Raw genomic sequence first — 13,021 nt, 5'->3', positions numbered from 1 at the left:
TGATTTGACAGGGCCAGAGTCCTGGTACTTATACCCAAAAGTGCCTTTGATGTAGGTGGTGACTTCGAAGGAGTTCTCTGAAGTGCTAAAGGATCCCTCTCAATCCAGCCCTGGCTCCAGACAACCAGTGGGGGGGTAAATCAGCCCTTTGTTTTAGACAGGAACAGCCTTTTCAGATGTAAGTGTGAGCCACCTCTCCTCCCTTCCTGTCCAGGAAGACTGTCAGTATGCAGACGAATCCCCTGTCACACCCAGCCCTGTGGTTTTTGGCTATCTAGAGTGAATGCCCAAAGTAGCTGTCACCTATCCCAGACGTGTATTGGAGAAAGGCTGCAGGCACACAGAGCAAAGTTAGAGCAGAAAAATGTCCATTTTCTAAAAGTAGTATTTCTAAAATGGTGATGTCAAATCCAACTTTACCATTGAAGAAGGTTTATCACCACCATTCCGACAACATTAAACATGAAGAAGCTACTCCTTTCCAATCAGGAATTCAGCTTAAAATGTGTTTAAGTAATCCCCAATGCTAGCCTATGGAAGGAGTAAGCCTCACAGCAGTGAAAAACGAATGTAGCTCTTTGTCACTTCTAGAACATGTAAAACTTATAAGTACATGTCCTGCCTTTTAATTACATAGCATCCTACTCTCACGGTCACTTTAGGGGTGACTTATGTGTAATAAAAAGGGAGTTTAAGGCTTGGAAAGTGGTTTTAAATGCCAAGTCAAAGTGGCATGAGACATGTTTAAAAGGCAACCTGTGTAGGTGGCATGAGAAAGGTTTAACCACATGGCTGCTGCCATGATTTTTCCCGTATGCTGGAAATTGCTCTTTTGCTTCACTTATGACGAGCTCAGCTCGTCATCAGCACACGACACCCGTGGGTGATGACGAGCTGAGCTCGTCATCAGCAGCGAAAGGGTTAAAAGGCAACCTGTGTAGGTGGCACAACCAGTGCTGCAGGCACACTAGTAGCATTTAATTTACAGGCACTGGGTATATGGTATTCCGCCTTATAAGGGACTTAGAAGAAAATGAAATATGTCAATCGGGTATACACAAATTATACATGTTTAGGAAAGAAGCACATGCACTTTAGCACTGGTCAGAAGTGGTAAAGTGCTCAGAGTCTGAAAGCCAACAAAAACGAGGTCAGAAAAAGAGGAGGCGGAAGGCAAAAAGTTTGGGGTAACCCTGCAAAAAGGGTCATTTGCTACATGACCCACCAAGACTGAAGCCGGGCTAGCCTAATCAATATCTTGATGGACTTCCCTGCTTATAGTGATAGGCTCTGGACAATAGCCGGGGTACTTGTCAGTTCTATGCCTCTCTGAACCCGGTTGGATCCCCGCCTATGCTTTCTGGGGCCACTTAGCTCCTTCTCCTTACCTGGGGACTCCATCTGTAGAGAACCTAACCTTACCTTCCTCACAGATGCATCCCAGTAGGCAGAAAGTACCACCATGCCCAAAAAAGTGATGTGGACCTTTCCAGCCCTTGGGTCTGAATTATGTCCACAACCCAAGGAAAACTCTGTCCACAGGTACAGCAACCAACAGAGGCCACTGACAGCTGTCAGTATTAAGAGCAACGACCCAGGGCATGCAAGGGTCTCTGTCCTCTGTGGTTTTTCAGAGAGGGGGGGCTGTGTCAAACCAAACTTCCTGACAAAAATGGGCTTCATGGCAATGTACTTGGCCTGGTCCCCCACCTCTAATGTAAGGTGTGTATTCCTCTCCACCGTGTGCATGTACCGACAAAAACGACCCCCTCCCCCCCCCCCCACCAGTACTCCTCTGGGACCCTGTGCACTTCTAAAGCCACTTCATAGGCTGGCAGCCATTTATCCACATCATCCTCCACATTGTAACTGGGCACCACATCTTTGGGAATATGGAATCTGGACTCACTTGAAGATCCTGTAAGTATGTTACCAACATTACTGCTGTTGCTGGACCCCACCTGTAAGACTCTCATGTCCTGCTCTCTTAGCCTGCGCTCATGGGAAAGTTTCCTCTCTTCCATGGTCAGCCTCCTTTTTTCACGAGCCTGCTCCAACTTGGCATGCTCCAATTTTATAATTCTTTCCTCCCTCCTGTCTGTCAGCTCCTCTGTCGACAGGTTCTTTGAGGAGACACTGCTCCCTGCTCTGGTAAGCACTACTGCTTCTGGCAAGTCATTGACTCCATCCACAGGCAGTTCCAAAGCCACTTCAGGTTCTAGATTGAAGTCTGCCTCTTCCTAAGTGATCTGCTCTTCCTCCTCTAGGGTGTCATCCCCTGCCTCATGGGTCTCTGCTCAGGCAATCAAAGCGTTCTGTAGCTGCACCTTCCTGGTGTATACCCTTGTAGAAACTTGGAGGTCCTTCCAGAAATCTTTCAGCTGATGCAACGTGTAGCATTCTAACCTGGCCAGCATAAACTCAATTCCTGCTGGTGCAGGAAAGGCTTCTCCAGAGAGAGACATAATTCAGCAGAAAAATCATAAAAGGCCTAACTGGGAGAATTGAAAATTAGAAAATGTCAATTAGCTTAACTCAGACAAAACATTTGCCAATCAGAAGGAATAGATTTGAATTGATCTATGGATAGAGCTGTAGTGAACACGGAATTACTATAAGGTATTACACAAACACAAGTCCTATCCTCACCGCTGATCACCAAGCTTAGGGGAGATATTTTCAGGTATAGTGAGCTATGCTATTCTAACTTCAACAACGCTATGCTCATGACCTCATGCATGACTATCTGGAAGTGCAGTCTACATTGCATGTACAAAACCCCAAACTTGATTTTTTCCATGTCAAAATGCAGAGCAATCTATAGTGTGATAGTTTGGAAAAGGTTAGTGGACTCAATGGATGGTTGATAAGCTGTGAATGTAGATGGGTGGCACATGTGTTCAAGTGTTGTTCATATTTGTTGTGTTGCTATTTTCTTGAGTTGTATGATTTATGTTACTGGGTTGTTTTTGTTTAAATGTGTTTTACTGCTGTGTGTTTAGTAATGTATTGTATTTTGTTGTTGCTGTGTTGTCATGTGCTGCGCTATTATCGGATTGTTGTTTATCTATCTAAAGCATGTGCAGGAATAATGATATTTTAAAGATGAATGTGTAAATTGGATTCAATGTAGAATTACAACCTCTATTTCACTATGTTTTTGTATGTATTTTAACTGCTAGTTTTCCTGAACCGTTGAAATATGATATGGTGCGCTGTGCAGTCTGTTTTCAGGTTTTATTACTATGTTTTTGGTGTGATGTTGGTATGTTGTGTTATTGCTGCACTGTTTTACACTGTTATTGTTTTGTTTTGTCTTATGGTCATTTTGTGTGTTGTAGTCTGTATCAGGGGGGAGTATTCTGTAGCTTTGCTGTCATGGCATGTTACTGTCGCACTGATATTTTGTAGTTATTGCTTGGATGTGTGTGGCTGTTGGGATGTTATTATTGCAATATTAAAACAAAGTGATGTCCCAGGGGTATATTAATTAGAAAATGTCTATAAATGGACCCATCAGATTTTGCATTGTCTCTCATAACTGTGCTCTCACCTTCTCTATTTTCTAATCTCATCTTGTGGTTTAATCTTGAATAAAATATTATTACTAAATATAAAAAAACTTACATCCTTGCCATGTCAACAAACCACTCCTCTCACAATGAAATGTGCACCCTCTGGAAGAAGACCCGATTATTACCAATTAAGCAGTAAAACTCACCCACCACACCCCCTCTGTTGCTCCCACCCATCCCGTTTCCAATCGTTAACTCCCGGGTACCATAATAAGTTTCATACCCAATTCGCTATTATTACCCATCAGTCTTTAAAGTCCCAGTTACCTCTACTCTCTGGAATCATTCATTTATTTACCCTAGGTGAACCCACACTATTATGCATGCTTTCTACTACACCAGTATGAACCCCCCATTCAGCTCCTCCTGAACATGGAGCACAGGGAATCTCTTCTGAACTTTTACCCCCCACCACCGCAATATAAATTAAAGGATGTTAACTGGTAACACAAACATGTTCCCCATAACATGACTAAGCCCAAGTTGTCCCCCATCATCTTTACCCGCTTTACCCTTCGAATTTAACTGCATCTTGTCCTCTCTCGTACCCAACTAACATGAAGGGGAGGGTGGTGAAAAAGTTCATGAAAATAGTAACATCTGTACTACTTGTGGGCATGAAATAAAATAAGGTCACAACCCTTCCCTCGCCAGACGTGTTCTCAAACCACCAGGCACCCTGCCCACCTTCTGGTTCCCCTCTCCAGTCTCCATTCTTTGCTGCTCTGGCTCTGTCTTTCAATGCCTCAGCTATGACCCTCTTCTGGTTTTACCCTTTCTTGCAGGGTGCAGGAAAAATAATTCCACAGTATTGCGAGCTGATGGGCAAAGGCCCTGCCCCCTCCTCCTCCCTGTTGAGTTTTCTTCTCAAGAAAATAAGAGGATGAACAGCTAAGTACGCTTGAAGGTACACAACAAGAAAATGACTAATTTATGAAGGTATCAACCATGTAAAGATTTGAAACATATACGTAAGCATGTGAAATCAGTAGGTTTTTCAACAGCAAAGAAGGGATATGGCTGCATATGGGGGCATGACGGTTAGGTCGAAAAGTAGATACGCCACACAGTTTTGTTATAAATGGAGATGCTGTGATTATTAAGCTTGATGCCCTAAAAAAGAGCACTCACTTTAACCAATGGAGGACCGATTAGTGCACAGATGGGCAATATGTTAATGTAGATAAATATTACTGTTTGTTTGCCAAATTGAAAGAAAAAATGATTTTTCATTGCTTTTTCTATTTCTAGGAAGCAGGACTTAAGGATCTGTTTTTGCCCTTATATTTCAAACTCTCAGTTGGCTAAATAATCTTCTCATATCTTCCTCTTTTTCCCTTCTAACTTTACACTTTTGTCTCCCCCACAGTCTTTTCTCTATTACTTTTGCACTGTTACACCTTGTTATACCACACTTTTTTGTCTCTCTCCCTCGTTCACCTGCTGGTTTTTAGGTCTCACCTTCTCAGCGTCCATGCACTACATAGGCAAAAATACCTTTAGCTATCGGTACGGCTTTTCAACCAAAAACGCGCATGCGTTCCATTGCCTTCAATGGCAACAAGTGCACGTGTGGCAATTCACTTGCGGGAGCGAGCGGCTGGCGACATATGTTATCAATTATCACGGCGCCAGCTGCTGGCTCCCGCAAGTGAATCGTGCTGGCCCCCTCCAACCCCCCTGCTGCCGCACGAGGCGCGTGCGCTTGTGCTTGTCTTGTCTCCTTTGAAACCCACCTAACTTAGATTCTATTCAGTTTTTACCAAACCCCCTGTAAAGTTGAATTTAAATTCCATCATAGTTTGCACAAACGTATAAAATATTAAACAAGCTTCAAAGGGAGCCATTTATCGTAAATTTCCAAGCATCAAAGGCAAATACACCAAACTACATTATGTTCTTAAAAATCTCAGCATACTGAACCCCCCTTGCCCCCTCCCTTTTCTCCTAAACATCTACTTCTAGCCGTGAGCTTCAGCTGTGGAGAAAGAAATTTCCAACATGTTCCAAACTCTGCTTCCGCCGAGAGCAAAAATAAGTAACACTACACCGTCGCAGTTGAATTGTAAACAGCAGTTTACTACTGCCCACCGCAATTGCAATACTATTGTATTTGTTTATGTGCATCGTGGTTGTACCAATAGACCGCTTGAAATATTTACCCTCTGGCCATGCAAGAGTTGGCGCATAATTCACTACACCAGTGTACATTTAACGCGATGTAGTAAACTATGCATGAAGAGTTTAACGGGCTTTGGGAGGTAAAAGGCAGTGTACGACTCTCATCCCCTCCCCTCTCTGCCTGTGCCACCCGCCTATTCCCAGCGTAGGCGACCGGCCACCACAGTAGCCTCACCCCTTCCAAACAAATGTTTTCACAAGACTTTCTCCAGCAGCACAAACTGTTGCTGAGGCAGGTCGCACGTCGTGGTCACAGGGCAGTGTGGCAAGGAGAAGGCATTGCCCAGCCGCAGCAAAACTCCTTGCACAGGAAATCAACAGAAAGAAGGTCACACCTGTCAATCACTGCCGCAAAGTAGAGTTCGAAAGAGAGAAACCGGGAGGAAGGGGGGCAGCCTGGCATCTGGCCCCACGTGTTGAAAGTTCGGTTCCTTGGCACTGGTCGGAGTGCTGCTGCTTACTGCATCTCTAGCAGCCACCAAAGCCCCCCGTCTCTGCCCGGCCCCTAGAAGCTCCGGGAGGAGGAGGAGAGATGCACAACAGAGGGGTCGCCTGCTGCTGGCGTGGAGCTGGCTAGCCTGTGCCCCCGTGCTCCTCCTGCTGTGCTATTGAGGTAAGGCTCACCCATCCCTAATGGTTTCCAGACTTAGGAATGTGTGTGTAAATGGCCTCTTGCCCTGTGTTTACAGGAATGCCCGCAGGAAAAGACAGTTGTATTTGCTTCTGTCACTGGAGCATATGGTACTTTCACTGAGTGGGTAGCTGGCTGCTTTCCAGATAAACTTTTAATCATGTGCTTCTAAGGTGAGATAGATTCTCCTCCTTTTGACTTTTCTGCCACTGTAACACAACTGTGTGGCATAAGCTTAGCTGGTCAAAGTTATTGGGCAAAGTCATCTGTAAAGCTATTATTTGCATCTGTAAAACGTGTCTTTTACTATTATCAAATACTGGCACAGCTTACTGCTTGTGTCCACTGACCTAATAGGATTTCCTGGCAGGGCGTATTACAGAATCATTTTACACAGGACATATTGGAGTATTGATTTGCCACATAATTCAAGTATAACACAGTCTGATTGCTCCTTGTGCATTACATGTCAGGGAACATAGTGATAGATCTGAGCAAACCTATTCGAAGTTGAACTTGTATCATGAAAGCAGCAAAAGCAGAATTTGCCGAACTACCTAACTACACCTCTAATATTCTGGGATCTCTGGGAGTGAGGCTTTGTGTCTCCATGTTACACTCGGAGATTGTTCCTACTAAATTATCATAAAAGTAAAGTGACACTGTGTCCTTTAGAAGCAAAGGTGCATGTATTGTAAGTTCTGTACGTACCTGCCGTGATTACGCAGATTGCGTGGAACAGCCTGAACACCTTGTAACGTGACATGGGGCATTGGATGTGTGGGGGGGGGGAGATTGACTCCGGTAAAGGACCACATCATGATGTTTTTATTACTCTTTAGAATGTTACCTCATAAAATGGCTACGCAGTTGAGTGCACAGTTTCTCGCATATATATATTTTTTGCCAGACTTTGATGTCCTCATCCATGCTTTGGTCCCTTCTACTAAGTTTCATATGGTCTGCTCTGCTAGTGACCACTCCTGGACGTCCCTCTGCAAGTGCTTTATCTTGAGTGTCCTTTGACCCATCCAAATGATGGCGATTTTACATCTGGCCAACACCAATGCCATTTGTAACAAGCATTGGCATAGGCAATAGGGCTCGCCTTTGGGAGCTTATAAGTTTTTAGCTATCCAGCACAATATCCTTGGTGCAACAACATCAAGTGTTGCATGGCTAAACACTTATAAGGTCCCAAAGGCGAGAACTATTGGCTATGCCAATGCTTGTTTCCTTTTGTAACTTGCAGTCTTCGCTGTCTTGGTGCGAGTTGCATTGGAGGGGACTCCAAGGCACACTCCTATGCCCTAAGAGGACACTAGACTGCTGCAATCTCCTCTCAGAAAATTTCACCGCAACCATCATGTAATCAGCCTGAACCAGCAGTACACTTTGCCAACTCCTGGTCACCTGACCTGTCTTAAAAACTCTAACAATATCCTGCAGGTAAACGTTGCAGTTTATTATAGTTCTGCAGTAAATCAAACACCATCCTGGCCCAAGTCACTGGATACAATGTGCTAACCAAAAAGCACCCCTACTACTGCAGCAGTTAATGTAACTTACCATTCTTCCTATGCCCCTGAAACATAACCTGCAGCATGGTTTGGTGACAGTCTCGGGGTGGGGTCACAGGCTTTATATAGTTGCCTTGTTGCCGCGTATCATCTGAGACGCATTCAACCAGTGATAGCTTTTTATCTAACAGCATTTGGAACCAAGACTTGCACCCTGGTTTAATATCATCAATAAGAACATACTGTGTAAGTCCTATTCAACAATTCCATATAAACACATAACAACTCATAGAATTACAGCCATTTGTAAAAATGATGAGTAGCTTGCATCTGCCTATGGTAAAAATTACAACAATAAATTCCTATAAAAAATACCTAAATAAAGCAAGAATAAACGGTCAGTCGTCACCAGGGTGACTCCACGTATGACAGCTGTGCAAATACAACAACTTAGCTGCATTTTTGGAAAACTTTGTTTTGTACCCAAGCTGCCATTCAAATCAGTGGGAAATTCAAATCAAAATATCTTCTCCAAAAATGAGTCTATGCTTCACACATTCACATGAAATTTCGTGAGATTTGCGGTTCTTTCTGTGAAGCTAAATTAGACCCAAGGACACAATGTCCAGGAGTCCCTTTTCTCCTACCATTGATAAGATAAATGCCAAGGAGAAGCCCTGATGGAATACAAAAATTGCAGCAGATGGCTTTACTTTGAATGGAAAGGCGATACCTACAAGCCAAGTAACATACAGCCTCTCACAGGACTGGAGCGGCTACACAAAGCCAATATAGCTCTTAAAATAATCAATGATTTGGGATTCTGGACAAAAAAAAAACCTAAAGGTATTTTAACAAGGAAGTGAAGCAAGGGTCTTGTTATTTTTTCTGTTGCTGAACTTCTTACTTTCTTCAAGAAGAGGCATCCCATTATTTTGTCATTTTTCACCCATGGTGAACTCTAAGGGGTTCCACAAATTAATTCTATTCCTTCAACAAGTCCAGCCATTCACACAGCCACTGGCCACAGGTTTTCCTCACTGAGTGTAGGCTGTATGACCCTGCCCAACACAATAATCAACATCCTACTCCAACAATCTATTAGGAATGCCATGATTTCACAAGGTTCAAAGAGGAGGAACCGCCATGAACGTCCAAGAAACAAAACTATGAAATAAATACACCACCCGTTCAACAAAGGACTCCACACTTCGTTGAAAGACATTTCAAGGCAGCTTCACTTTTGTAAGGCATTCTGCCTTATCTCAAGTAACTGGTGGAAGCAGTCTGTGACTCAGTAACAACGACAGCGTTTTGGCAGTGAAAGGGCATTGTTGTGGCATTTACTGCAGTTTAATAACGAATATCATGAAATATTGAAGATATTGTGCCCATAGAACAGTATTAGCTGCTCTACTTGCCGGAGACTGAGATATATTTGAATGATTTACATATATTTAATTGGTGGTTTGCACTTTTATTTCTCCCCAAGTACTACAAGGTAATAGTTTCTTACATTTCTCAATTCTTTCTGCTGCTTTAGCCATTACAATTTAAGAAAGCTGGATTTCACTCAATCTGTCAGCTTTAGTTTTTTTTAATTCACGGAACGCTAAAAGCTACCTAAAACTTCAGGGCAATATTTGTTAACATACATTTGTGTAGAAGCTTTTCAATAACAATGCATGCAAGTAAACTGAATCTACGTATATAGAGTTAAAACAACAGCAAGGCAAATTGTTCAAGTGTACTCGATTCACAGCATTTTGATTTGCCACTCCTACTGTGGTCAGCAACAAAACACACAAAATAGCCAGCGTGCATAAGAGCGAAATGTTTTTGCTCCATATTTAAGGTTCAATTAAAAAAAGTGCAAAAGTTGCACGAAAAATTGAATTGTAGTAAAAAAGGTGCCAAATTTTCATCAAAATACACAGAATTTGTTACTAAATATTCGATTTTTCGTCTTCAACAATCCATGGATTTTGCAATGTTGACACTTTCACATAAGGTTCAAGGCTGGGCTTACCTTATGAACGCTGTTGGGATTCTCAAGCCACGCATAGTACATTTCCTCGACGTAATTCGAGCTGGTGCCACTCAAGAAAGTTTCGGCGCGCTCGGATGAAAAGACGCGGTTGCCACGAGGACATATCTGTGAGGCTGCGGAGTACCTGGAGAGCAGCGGGAGGGCGCAGGGTTTCAGCCTGGCAGCCAGCAGCTTCAGATGGCTCATGGTGATCGGCGTGTGGGCATAAGGCAAGAGTTCGAGCCTGAAGAAAACGAAGGGGTAAAACTGTGAGAGATGCACCAGACAGACAACTAAATAAAAACGGAGACTTCTTAACTACATCAATCTTTGCATACAGTAAGCAAAGGCTCTCGGTAAAACTGAGAAAATCCAGTTTTCCGATTACGTGCCCTTGGACGGGAACAGGTTTATCCTGTCAGGTTAACCTACGAAAAACTGACTAAATGCTAGTTAGATACAGATAAGACAGGTTCCACTTTCATGTAAAATTCACGTCATATCACTTATTATTCAGCAAAGTCCAAGGTAATGCAGGATCTCATCACGCCAAGCAGAAAAGGCGCTAATAAGAAATCTTTAAAGCAACTTTGACAGACACACCTATGTGGAAAGATTCCCCTTCAGACACGCGAGGCCACCAGCAGTAGAGATACTAGGAAGCTAGAAATGTGTAGGCTATGTAGGAGGAACCTAAAATGGTTTCATAATGTTTATTAGCACCAGGTCAATCATCTACCGTCATAAAACACTGCCTAGAAACCAGAGCGGCCACTTAATCTATCAGCATCTACATAACCAGGAGAACGTATTGCAAATGACAGGCATTGAAAGTGCCAACAGGTCATATGAATGAAAGTGCCTGTTGTGTCACTGGTGCATTAATTCATCGTACCTGCACTGTGTGATTCATCTTTCCACTCATGCGTTCAGTCAACTGTTCACCGACTCATTTTTGCATTCACCCTCTGACACAAACACAATAAAACACAAAATGAGCAACATATCCAAGAAACACAGCAAGAATATGATTAACATAAGGAAACTAAACAAAGTAGTGGGTGTCTGTATAGCAATGGCATTGTAAATATGTTGTCGTAGTTGTAAAGTTCCAGCATGGCCACCACATTTAGAACCATCATGTTGCCAATCTGAAACAGGATGCACCAGGAACAACTGCATTCCAGAATGGTCACCTGGTTTAGATGACAGTAGCCATGCCAGATGCGGCGCACTGCAGTTGAAATGAGAGGCAAGCAAGTGGGCACCTGGGGTGATGTAGTATCCTCTTAACGATATTAATATAAAAATTTGGGAAGGCAAGGATAAGAAAGGGCGCCTATAAATGGAGAAAATCGAAACTAAAAGGCTGGCCAACCAGCCCTGATAATGAAACACACTCATGTATGGTGGATGTGCACGTGATAAGAAAATGCAGTCAATCATAAGGCAAGAGGGCCAATGACTGATGTGGATTAAACCATCACCCCATGCAGTACAGGGTCATGGATGGAAGCAGAGTGTAAATGACACTCATACCCACCAATGGCTGAAAAGGAATGACCCAAAGGCCCTCTGTGAGGAAACATGGTTTATTATATGGTGTGGTTGTGCGACCTCACCGTGCAATAAACTCACTAGCCCGTCTTGGGTCCACTCAGACTCGTTTGTAAAACCTTAGCGCAAATATAGGGTAGCTGTGGCGTCAAGCAGTCACGCTTTAACAAAGAAACAAGTGAAAAGCATATAGAAGTACCAAAACAATTGAATAACAAAGGAACACGACACAAAGGAACTAAAACACCAATTTATAAAAATAGATTTTATTTTTATGAATTTTTAGACACCAAAAATAAAAAAAATCCACCAAACGTTTCTGGAGATATAAATTAATGAGCAAACCATAAATCAATGTTTTCCACTCAAAATACAAACAAACATTGCCAACTACAGCTAATAGCGTTTACTTTGAAATCTTTTTATAGTTGTGTTCCGGTACTCCGACCCACATAGGCAACCAACTAAGGCAGGGAGAAAGTCACAGGGGGCAGTAAGGCTTAGCAGGACAGTTACCTTGCAATAAAAGCAGTCTCCAGTCAAGTCAAAGACTCTATGGGCAAACAGCCATATACATCAATGGAGTTATCATAATGCTAGGGATAAATGATGCTGTAGATGCTGGGCATGCTGATCCAGTTGACCAGGGTCTTCCTGGAGCCAGTCTTCCATCCACGAATGTCGTGGGGCGACTTTGGCCACAGATGTGTATGTCCTTCAAGTCGAGGTGAAGTTCACCCAAAAAACAGTTGCCACTGGTCTTCGGCTACAGTTCCCTTTAACTGCATCTAATGTCCGTCTTGGGCCACCAAATTGCACTTTGAGGACTCTCTCTGGTCCAGCAGACTCAGGTGCAACTTATGAGTATCAGGGCTCATTCTCCCAGGCTGAGTTTATGTTATGTTATCATTATTTATAAAGCGCAGCAATTACCCGAGGTGTCTTGGCGCGGAACCACTAATTCTCTGAGATCAGGTCAAGTTATCCGGGTTAGTGAGTGAAAAGCCAGGTTTTAATGCCTCTCCGAAAGTTGAGTAGGTCTGTGGCATTTCTCAAACAAGCATTTACAATGCAATAGGTCTCGCAGCATTAAAGTTTGAGTTATTGGTATTGTGCATGACAATGCGTTGCATTAAATTTTTAGCAAACTTTGAATTGGTGAGCAGTGAGAGTGTGTGCAAGAGTATGCTGTCCTTGAAAGCAGTCTGATAGAGCAGAGCTCCAGGTTGTACCAGACTCCTTCGGCGTGGTTCCACAGCTTGTGTGGTGACATCACGGCGGGGCCGCCTCACTTGACCACGCTCCCTCCCGCGGCTCCGTGCCGGTGTCCAGTAGAGTGAAAGTAAACCTTGGCCGAAAAAATGACGGCTGCGGCCGGGAACAGGAGTGCGTCCTCCGGGTTGCAAGCGTCCAGCGGGTCAGGGTCCGGGAATGCGAGTGGTGCAGAGCGTGGAGGTCATGCTGGCCTCTGGGATCCTGGCGGTGGTGGCAGGGAGCCGCCCAGAGCTGACTGGAGGGGCAAGCAGCT

General features: G+C 43.6%; 1 protein-coding gene across 3 annotated transcripts in view; it reads right to left on the bottom strand.

Annotated features, from left to right (window-relative positions):
* OGDHL (oxoglutarate dehydrogenase L) overlaps window positions 1-13,021 on the bottom strand; it is a 707,295-nt gene that overhangs the window by 650,121 nt on the left and 44,153 nt on the right. For 2 of the 3 annotated variants that reach the window (XM_086922073.1, XM_086922074.1), the window contains one exon: window positions 9,937-10,180. In XM_086922073.1, the coding sequence (XP_086778199.1) occupies window positions 9,937-10,143 (207 nt within the window). In that variant the 5' untranslated portion in view covers window positions 10,144-10,180. Of the gene's footprint in view, window positions 1-9,936; window positions 10,181-10,539; window positions 10,573-13,021 lie in introns of those variants that run through there. The other variant, XM_086922075.1, reaches the window with a different exon arrangement.

Source organism: Lissotriton vulgaris, chromosome 5, assembly GCF_964263255.1.
Source record: "Lissotriton vulgaris chromosome 5, aLisVul1.2, whole genome shotgun sequence".
Taxonomy (NCBI): Eukaryota; Metazoa; Chordata; class Amphibia; order Caudata; family Salamandridae; genus Lissotriton; species Lissotriton vulgaris.
Note: the sequence above shows the minus strand (reverse complement) of the source record. Positions and strands in the feature narration are given on the sequence as shown.